Source organism: Galleria mellonella, unplaced genomic scaffold (genome assembly GCF_026898425.1).
Source record: "Galleria mellonella isolate WM207_F2 unplaced genomic scaffold, CSIRO_AGI_GalMel_v1 utg117, whole genome shotgun sequence".
Lineage (NCBI taxonomy): Eukaryota > Metazoa > Arthropoda > Insecta > Lepidoptera > Pyralidae > Galleria > Galleria mellonella.
Window position 1 is genome coordinate 1,272,259 of NW_026441980.1, and position 10,780 is coordinate 1,283,038.

Sequence of the window (10,780 nt, forward strand, 5' to 3'; positions counted from 1 at the left end):
CTGTATTTAAACAATAAATCAAGTACACATGTTTATTTATTAGATACGTATCACGATCTATCATCAATCGAAAATGTCTTCGATGTAAATTATCTATTTTTATTTTAATATGGCTATATTACAGTATTTTATTATAATATTTTAGTAGTTATACACGTGTGTTTATTGGTATAACGTATTCTTTACTGTATTATTGAAGTTTTATTAGAACTTTGGTATTTCAAACGCGAATAAATACGAATTTTCCATTATCTAATTATTATGTCTCTAATTGCTAAGTATTTGTTCAGCCAAAACAAAAGATGTGGGATTCATTTTATTCAAAAGGTAAGTATATTCTTTTTTTATTTTTTAGCCGACTTTGTAGAAGGAGAGGTCTTTTAATAACATTTTTTACGTATCTGTTGCATTATGTTTTTGTCAATTTTAACCGATTTTTAATGTTATTTTTTTATGGAAGAGATTATTCTCCTATCGTGTTCATATCATTAACCAGATAGAGACTTTGTACAAAAGTCGATTGCTTGGGTACCTCTGTCCCATTCATGTTTCAACCGTGAAGCAGTTGTGTTTGCATGGCTGTGTTTCGGTTTGAAGGATAGGATATGGCGTGGATTTACTGGGTACAGAGAAATAACACCTGAGTCCTCAGGAATGGCAACGCATGGGGGGTATCATGGGCGAAACAGTATACTCTGTTATGTCCATGGTACTGCTCATGTCAATAGGCGACGGTTACCACTTTACATCAGGTGGGCCGTCAGTTTGTTTGCCATTCTAAGTTGTATAAAAAAAAAATTATAAGCACATACGAACGATTTAACGTAGGCGCAACTAGTGTCAAATAAATTAATGTTCCTTGCATTATAGTATTTCACAATCAAATTATCAGAGTGATTCGAAAAAATACAGGCGATTAAATATACGCAAAGATAAAAAACAATAATATTTCGTGTAGATATCTATGTCCAGTCGTTAATTACCTACAAAAAGGCATCATTTGTATGGATTGGTGACAGATTTTGTTAGCAAGAATGGACTTATCAAGAAAGAAAGAAATAATTTAATCGAAGAAACATGCGGCCCACACAGTAGCGCACAAAACAAGAACAAAAGAAAACAAAACAAAACAAACAAAAGAAAATAATAATTGTATACAAATAGAAAGTAATTAAATTATAATAATAATCAATAAAAAAACAAACAAACAAACAAACAAACAAACAAACAGTAGGATAACTCTTGAATCCAACATCGATCTCAATCCAAATCTATTGCTAATGACAATTTAATACTGCACTCATGGGGGGAAAGGGATTGTTAGTAATGGAGACTGAGAATCCCATTGCTAGCAATATACCCAACCAGGTCGACCTCTACGCGGTTCTCCCTAGAAACTATCATAGTTAATTCCTGATGAATTCATCATGATGGGCTAACTGGCCTATTTTCATTCTCATCTATCACCCTTCTCTGGTGCTCCGCCAGCGTAACCCGTTAGCGCAGGCGGGGTTACCATATCATTTTCACCCAACAAAAAAAAAATACTGCACTTATGTAACAACAGTTAGGAATTTGCTATAATTAGGATCGGTTTACAATAGTTTGCATTGGCAAGTTGCATCAATATGCATCTATCAGAACAGTATGGAACCATTATATCACTAAAAGTTCATGCTGACTAATGCAGTCAGGAGGGGGGGAAAGGGGTTCTTAGCCATGGAGTTTGACAGCCCCATTGCTAGCAATATGCCCTATCAGGTCGACTTCCACGTGGAAATCATCGTGAACAATTCTTGTTGAATTCGTCACTATGGGCTAACTAACCTACTTCATCCTCACCTATCATCCTTCACTGGTGCCCCGCCATTCCATTATCACCCATAAAAAAAATGCAGTCAGGAAATAATAAGCCGATAATCTAGTGCATGAATGTTTGTACACAACTTTTTTGCAACACAATCAGAGATTAAACAAGCATGAATACATACAATACAAAAAAAAACCTGATCAAGCGCAAGTCGGATTCGCACAACGAGGGTTTCGTGCAAAATCATTTTTTTTTTTGTGAAATAACTACCAATTTACGGTTTTCGGATTTTTCTTTTACTTGAATTGAATTGGATTTTTATTTATTTATTAAATATTGTTGACTTGTGCTACACGACATTGCTTCTTGCCAAATTTCATGATCGAGTTTACAAGTTTTTTTTTTAACGGATGATAATGGAATGGTAATCTCACCCGCGGGGTTTAGGGGGGGTAAGGAATTGTTAGTATTGGGGATGTAACTTCCCCATAGCTAGCAATATACTCTATCAGGTCGACCTCCACGCGGTTCCCCCTGGAAACCATTTTGATTACTTCTTTATGAATTCGTCACTATGGGCCAACTGACCTGTTTCATCCTCACCAGTCAACTCTCACTGATGCCCTAGCAGTGTATATCGATAGCGCAGGCGGAGTTACCATTTCATTATCACCCAGTAAAAAAAAAACCCCACCCGCGGTATTGGTATACACCGGCGGAGCACCAGTGAAGAATGATAGGTGAGGATGAAGTAGGTCAATTAACCCATCGTGACGAATTCAACAAGAATTGTTCACGATGGTTTCCAGGGGAACCACGTGGAGATCGACCTAATAAAGTATATTGCTAGCAATGGGGCTGTCAAACTCCATGGCTAACAATCCTTTTCCCCCCAGTTTACAAGTTTAAACAAGATTAAACACATTATCAGGGTTTGTTATCATTCCACGTCACTAGCATTGTTTATTAATTGAAAAGATATAGCTTTACGTAAAAAGATTATAATGTATGTATGTATTTATCTGTATACATATCTGCATAAACAAAAATATATCGCTAATTTGTTGCTAAGCGCAACATTCGACAACAGCTGGGCTAATGTGACTAGTTTTTTTTTTTTTTCAAATATTCTTCGTAGTCTAAGGAAAGTGTTTATAAAAAAAATAAAGAAAAATTATACATAAAACATAAAATCTCCATGTTTCTTTTTCTCATACAGCAACAACAATATCTAAGAAATCAGTTCAGGACACGATAGGGCTGATATACTTGAAGAAGGTAAAAGCCTTTTAAAAATTAAACCCCTTATTTACAGAAACGTCAAACATGTCATTAACCTATTTTATCTATTACACAACTACAAATTTACTTTAACTATTACTGTCAAAATTTAATTTAATAATTTATATTTGGTACAGAAATGGTAATTGTTATGTAATTGTTATGGTAAATTTCGTAATTGTTAAAATTTTGTGGGCCCTGGTTGCCTTGATTAAAGAATTTATTTATTATTATTATTATTACCTAGTGTAATAGTTACCAGAGAGACTTTGTCAAGTCGTTTGCTTGGGCACCTCTATCCCATTCGTGTTTTTACCGTGAAGCACTTGTGTTTGCATGGTTGTGTTTCGGTTTGAAGGGTGGAATATGGCACTAAATTTACAGGGTACAGAGGAATAATACCTGAGTACTCAGGAATGTCAACGCATGGGCGAAACAGTATACTCTGTTATGTGCATGAGACTGCTCATGTCTATAGGCGACGATTACCACTTTCCATCAGGTGGGACGTCAGCTTGTTTGTCATTCTAAGTTACGTAAAAAAAAAAAGATTTATAGAGGGTTCTAGTTTTTATAAATATGATTTTTATAAATATTCTACCCATATATGACTTATAAAAGAAAAAAATAAACTAACATATATAATATATTATGTAGCTATCTAAGATAATAATATATATATATATATATATATATATATATATATATATATATATATATAATATATATATATATATATATATATATATATATATATATATATATATATATATATATATATATAATTATAGCAAAGATAATAATCTATCTAATAACACAATCGATACAATCACATCGATCAACTTAAAATACCTAAATAGGTAATTACTTATGTCATAATACTTTATTTTTGTGCTTCATTTTTATTGTTGATATGTTATAGATAAAATATAAAATAATCGCGTTCATATTATGATATCATTTTTATATAAATAAAGATTACGTGGAACGTAATGGACGAGGAATGGGCAGCGACCTCCCTCTTTATATATCACCAAAGCCTTACTGCATTCGTTAACCCGTCCAAGCGTAGTAACTACTAGAAAAACCCCCCAAGAGGGAGGCCTATGTTGGCAGTGAACAGCTAATGGCTGATTTGATGACGATGAAGAAAATTTACGTCACGTGTAGCATCTTTTTTTTTATACAACTTAGAATGGCAAACAAGCTGACGGCCCAACTGATGGAAAGTGGTAACCGTCGCCTATAGACATGAGCAGTACCATGGACATAACAGAGTATACTGTTTCGCCCATGCGTTGACATTCCTGAGGACTCAGGTGTTACTCCTCTGTACCCAGTAAATTCACGCCATATTCCACCCTTCAAACCGAAACACAGCTACGCAAACACAATTGCTTCACGGTTGAAACACGAATGGGACAGAGGTACCCAAGCAATCGACTTTTGTACAAAGTCTCCCTCTGGTAAATCTATAATAAGAAATCCGAAGTCTAGAACCTCGCAAAGGTAGACACGGTGGATTACGAGACCATTCATGCACTCTACAGCGTTTAAACTTAATAATTAAAAGAGATAAAACTTTATTTTCTATCTCAAAATTAACAAGGACAGTAGTTATGGAAACTAGAACAAATTTACCAAGATAAGTTACATCACCACCATAAACCAATTAATAGTATCCATGGTCTCAGAAATAACTATATTATATTACAAAATCCGACGTTTGTTTTCTTTTTGGATGCGCAATACAAATTTTCTTTTTATTATTAATTTATTATATAATACTTCTAGTTATTTCCCACAGCTTATATAGATAGATAGATGCTCTTTATTGTTTCCTCCATAAGATTACAATAGTAAACTTATTATAAACACAAACAATTACAAGAAAATATTATACTAAGAAAATGGACGGCCTTATCGCTAAGAACGATCTCTTCCAGGCATCCTATAATTGGAGAAGAGTGATTATAAACAATTTGACTGTAGGCACGAAACCCTGTTCTTTTTTTAAATACATATCGAGATATGCATACGTATACAATATGTTCTTTTTATGCAACTTAGAATGGTAAACAAGCTGACGGTCCACCTGATGGAAAGTGGTAACCGCCGCCTATAGACATGAGCAGTTTCGTCCATGATAACCCCTCATTTGTACAAAGTCTCCTTCTAGTGAAAATATTATATTGATCATATGATATGTCAAATTCTGTATTTCGTTCCACTTATTTTTCAGAAAAACCTGTCCAGTAATCCCGTAGTGAGGGTCGAGCAAGGCAAACTGAAAGGTTCAACACATAATCTTTTGGATGGAGCGCCATATTACAGCTTCAAAGGCATACCTTATGCACAGCCACCTGTTGGAGAGCTGAGATTTAAGGTGGGTTACCTATATTATATCACAGTGTAAGAAGTCCTCTCTCTCTTTCTATCTATTTAAGAGCTGCGCTCTTGTCGGTGGAGCTCTTGCCACTCACTACGATTTTAAGCGAGTCTCTTCACCTCTTGATTCGACACGACACAAACTCCTTCCTTGATCTGCCTGATGTAACTATGTCTCGGTCTCCCTCTCCCCCTCCTTCCTTCTATCTTACCTTCTATTATAATGTTCATAAGTTCGTCGTGTCGTATCATAGTCTTCATACAGTGATTTATCACCCATAAAAATCTGGGCGTCTACCATGAAATGAAATTCAAAAACACTGCCCGCATGTCGTTTCCAGATAGCTCTCTAAAATTTTGCCAAAATCACTGTTAACTAATAGAACGATTATACTAATACTATCATGAAATAGCTACATAGTAACACTACACAAAAAGTGTCATATTTTACTATAGTATTTTACCCGTGTAATCTTGGCATAAAATAGGCCACTCCTTCCTTTCCCGTGGGTGTCGTAAAAGTCGACTAAGGCAGGGCGAGGGATGAGCAGCAGCGTCCCCCTTAAAACATCTTTAAAGCCTGACTGCGGTTGCCAATCCGCCTGCAAATGGCAACTACTGGCAAACCCCCCCAGGGAAAAGGCTTAGGTTCAGCAGTGGACAGTTAAACGCTGATATAATGATGATGAATGGAATGGTAAACTCTGAGCTATTTATTTACGCTGGCGGGGTACTAGTGAAAGATGATAAATGTAAATAAAAGGTCAGTTAACCCGTCATGATAAAGAAATAATCAAGATGGTTTTCGGGAAAAGTTCAGCAGTGGATAGTTAAACGCTGATACGATGATGATATAGTATTATTACAATAGTAAATATAATTAAATTTTCAGGCACCATTACCGCCCAAATCTTGGAATAATACTTATGAAGCCTTAAAACATGGCCCAGTTTGTCCACAATTAGACATGATAACTTCACGGTTAATTGAAGGAAATGAAAACTGTTTATACCTCAACGTGTACACAAAATCACTTGCAGCCAGTGACAAATTACCTGTTATGGTATTCATTCATGGTGGAGCTTTTTTGAATGGATCGGGCAATTCAGATGTGTATGGTCCAGACTTTCTGTTACAGCATGATGTTATACTAGTAACAATAAACTACCGACTTGAAGTATTGGGATTTTTAAATCTCGACATTCCTGAAGTACCAGGAAATGCAGGTATTAAAGATCAGGTTGCTGCCCTTAAGTGGATTAAAACCAATATAGACAAATTCGGTGGTAATCCAGACAATATTACAATTTTTGGTGAAAGCGCAGGCGCAGCTTCAGTATTATATCATATGATTTCACCATTATCAAAAGACTTGTTTAATAAAGTCATAGCACAAAGTGGCACATGTTTAGAAGATTGGGCGCTGAATAAAGATCTAAAACCACGAAGTTTTAGAGTTGGTAAAATTTTAGGAAAAGATACTGATAATCCGAAAGAATTACTGAAATTCCTTCAGAGTCTTCCTGCTAAAAATCTCGCGGGACTTACCATTAAAACAAGAACTCAGGATGAAAAATATAGAGGTCTACCTATATTTTTTACTCCAACAATTGAAAAGGATTTTGATAATGTAGAATCATTTTTAAATGTGAATCCACTCGATGCTCTTGCTACGGGAAATATTAGCAAAGTCCCAATAATAGCAGGTTATAATTCGGCAGAATGTATTTCGATGTTACCAGTGATAATAAAGAAAGCAAATTATAGAAGTAAGCATCCAGAATATCTCGTACCCAAAGAAATTATGCTCAATGTATCTACAGAGAAAATGAAGGAGTTCGGAAAACGGATTAACAAGTTTTATTTTGGTGACAAAGAGTTTACTGCTGAGGAAATTGAGGCACAAATCAACATGTTGTCTGATGTAAATTTTACATATAATAATAATAGGTTTACGTATTTGTACAGTACGTCAAATCAACCGATTTACAAATATGTACTCGATTACAATTCTGACTTGAACACTTTTAAGAAACTAGTTGGGATGTCGCATCTGAAGGGGACATGTCATACGGAAGACCTATCTTATTTATTTTCTAGTAAATATACCACCAAGATATACAAAGAGCAGGAGAGAGTTAGAGGATTGGTGTTTACACTAACAAAGTTATGGACTAATTTCGCTAAAACTGGGTATGTCCCTATTTCTGTTAACACTATTTATTTTTAGCACATAATATGCAAGTAGGTTTGTAATTCGACTGTTACTGTTACTGTATACATATTGAGATAAAAATTGACAAAGATTTATTTTATAGATATAAAAAGAAAGGTAGTTTGTAGATTTCATATGACAATATTGTTTTACATAAACTAAAATTGTATATTTGAAAAATTCTGTACCAATCTATTATAGGCTTAATTACAACTACCCTAAGTTCATATCAACGAACATATAAATATAAATGTTACTCGTGTTATGAATTTAATACCCTGATATAATTGTAAAATTTTTAATTCAAATACTATAAATGGATATAATTTGCGGCAAAACGTATCCTCACTAAAAGAGTTTATTATACTGTGCTAATTATACATTTGTAAGTGTAAATCGTCTTGAAATTAATTGACATGGAAATTAATATAAGTGCCATAGTTTTTTTTTTTTATTCTAATCACAGGCATAGAAAGATATTTACTTAATACTCATTTAATACTACAAAATAACAAGAATCTTTTTGTTGCCGCTACAAAATATAAAAAAAAAAAATAATCGATTCCACTATCTCGTAAAAAGTTATTTCCCTTTCAGTAGTTTTTTGATTATAAAAGTATATAATTGCATATTTACAGTGATCCAACGCCAGATCAGAGCCTTGGCGTAAAGTGGCAGCCGTATACAACATCGGGCGAGGAATACTTACACATTGGGGAGCCCCTGACGCTGGGGCATGCCGCCAACCGAGAGAGAACCGAATTCTGGAACCAACTGTACTGTGAAGCGGGACTCCCACACATTGATACTCACAAGTGAAAGCTATTTAAATGATTTTCCTAAGAGACTAACATTCCTTCAAGATCCATAATGTTGCGTTTATAGACGTTGTTATTTGGAAGATATTATTTTAAATCTCATGATGTGTAAAAAAATTATACTGGTAAAATTACATCAGCTTCCTAATTGATTCAATCGAATTCGAATCTATTGGATCAAGCTGGCTCAGATATATTCTTGCTGAGTGCGTTTCCAGTTACACCAATAGTATAATTTAAAAATATAAATATGATAGAATTATATAAAATATTAATTTATAAACCTAAAATTGTTAAATATTAAAAGAAACTAAGTCAATCCACAATCAGTGGATTTTATACATATTCAATGGCTATTTTCAAACCATAAATTTAGGAATCATATACAATAAAACTGTCGCGTTGTTACTAAAATCAAGGAATTACATAGGTGTGATAAAATTGTCAATTCACAGCAGGCTAGTGTATAGAAAATGTTATACGGCCATATAACCCTACCAAATTCAGATACAAACTGCTTGCATACTTTCTACATAAACTGTGTCGAACATATAATATAGTAATGTAAAATTTGTTATTGTTGAATATTTGACATATCAAACATTTTCTATACACTAGCCTGCTATGAATTGACAAAAATAGCAACTGATGATGTATCTTTCGTCCTCTTTTTACTAATTATTTTAGCATAAGCAGAAAGAAGGCAACCATACAATTTACAATTTTTATTTTATCATTCCTCCTACGTAATTCCCTCTTTGGTATCTTCCATCTTTCGTCCTAAAAGAAAAATTTTAAAGGGCACTGCAACATTTCTACATATTAAACCTAATTTTTTTTTTTTTTATCTTATTACTTATTACTAGCGGTCGTTCAGTGGTCGATATTCGACCGTAACATATATTGTAATAAATGAATTTATTATGGTTATGTTTAACATTTAGTAAGACTATAGACAAATAATATTAAAGGCAAGCAATGTTAATGATATTATTAATCGAGAATTTGACCACAAACTTTAACAATAAACAAAAGAGTATATATGCATATGTGTGTCCGTGTGTGTGTGTGTGTGTGTGTGTGTGTGTGTGTGTGTGTGTGTGTGTGTGTCAAAGACATGGTAGTGTGTATGTTTTTTTTTATTGATTTAATATATTTTTTATGCATAATTTTAAAATAAATATTAGTATATTGCACCTAAATTCTGCACTCCTTCTTTATATAAACTATAAATTACATCCTACTCCGTCCGCGCAGTTTCTGTAAAAAGGGATAGAAAGTTTTTGCTTCATATTTTAATATATAGATAATGTACATAGATATTCAATAAATAAATTTATATTCATAAACATCGAGTTATTTTTATCTTCTTTGATGACAATAAAATTATAAAAATATAAAATAGTGCGTCCGCTCTGTAGATATTTTCCAATGTGTGGAAAAGTATAAATAAATAAATAAAAATAGTTACCTTATACCACAGTCTGAATATCTTGCTTAAAGCCCAGGATTATACTACATATATTAAAATGTATTAGGCATAAACTACGTGCGAACACAAAAAATATCACACATTTAATTCTTACTCATCATCGTCGTGTTAGCCATAAACGGTCACATGCATCTACTGACTCCCTGCAATGCATTTCAAGTCATCACTCCATCTAGTGGGGAGTCGTCTTACACTGCGTTTACCCGTACGTGATCGCCACTCAAGAACTTTTCTTCTCCATCGGTTGTCGATTCTTCGAACTATGTGACCAGCCCATTGCCACTTCAGCTTGCTTATCCTTCGGGCTATGTCGGTTATTTTGGTTCTTTTGCGAATACTATCATGCAAAGAGAGTCCATAGCCCATAGTCCATAGCTCTCTCCATAATCCGCTGAGTAACTTAAAGCTATCTTGAATATTCGTATCAAATGTGTACAATAAAACTTATAGAAACAATAATTACCAAGGAACCGAAACAAAGCGCGCCATTTCTCAGTGTTGCAAGTAATTATTATAAAATTCTTATAAATATGATAATTTAGTTTTTTTTTTTTTTTAATATAGTTATTTGATTTTTGGTGAGAAATGAAAATAAAGTCGGGACTTATACATATAATATATAAAAGATCAACACTAATAATTCGTTGCGGTAAGATGTTTTATAATTTTAACAATCTTATTATCTTTATTCTTCTTCTTTAAACCAATGTCTATTTTTTGTCAAATACATTAAATATATTTAACAAAAAAAATTTAGTTATCAAGTAGAGATGTGA

The 10,780-nt window shown here is 33.5% G+C and overlaps 1 protein-coding gene across 1 annotated transcript; it reads left to right on the forward strand.

Moving 5' to 3' along the window:
- Positions 1-90: 90 nt before the first annotated feature.
- LOC113510375 (juvenile hormone esterase-like) lies at positions 91-9,863 on the forward strand. Its single transcript, XM_026893828.3, has 4 exons — positions 91-327; positions 5,334-5,477; positions 6,372-7,672; positions 8,333-9,863. The coding sequence occupies exons 1-4, from the start codon at positions 262-264 to the stop codon at positions 8,511-8,513; spliced, it is 1,692 nt and encodes a 563-aa protein (XP_026749629.2). The 5' UTR covers positions 91-261; the 3' UTR covers positions 8,514-9,863.
- Positions 9,864-10,780: the final 917 nt, after the last annotated feature.

Excerpts from the sequence above, each read along its gene's own strand:
- LOC113510375 (XM_026893828.3), top strand. The coding sequence starts at position 262 with ATGTCTCTAATTGCTAAGTATTTGTTCAGCCAAAACAAAAGATGTGGG. Across the intron at positions 328-5,333 it reads GGATTCATTTTATTCAAAAG|AAAAACCTGTCCAGTAATCC; the intron begins GTAAGTATATTC and ends CTTATTTTTCAG. Across the intron at positions 5,478-6,371 it reads TTGGAGAGCTGAGATTTAAG|GCACCATTACCGCCCAAATC; the intron begins GTGGGTTACCTA and ends TTAAATTTTCAG.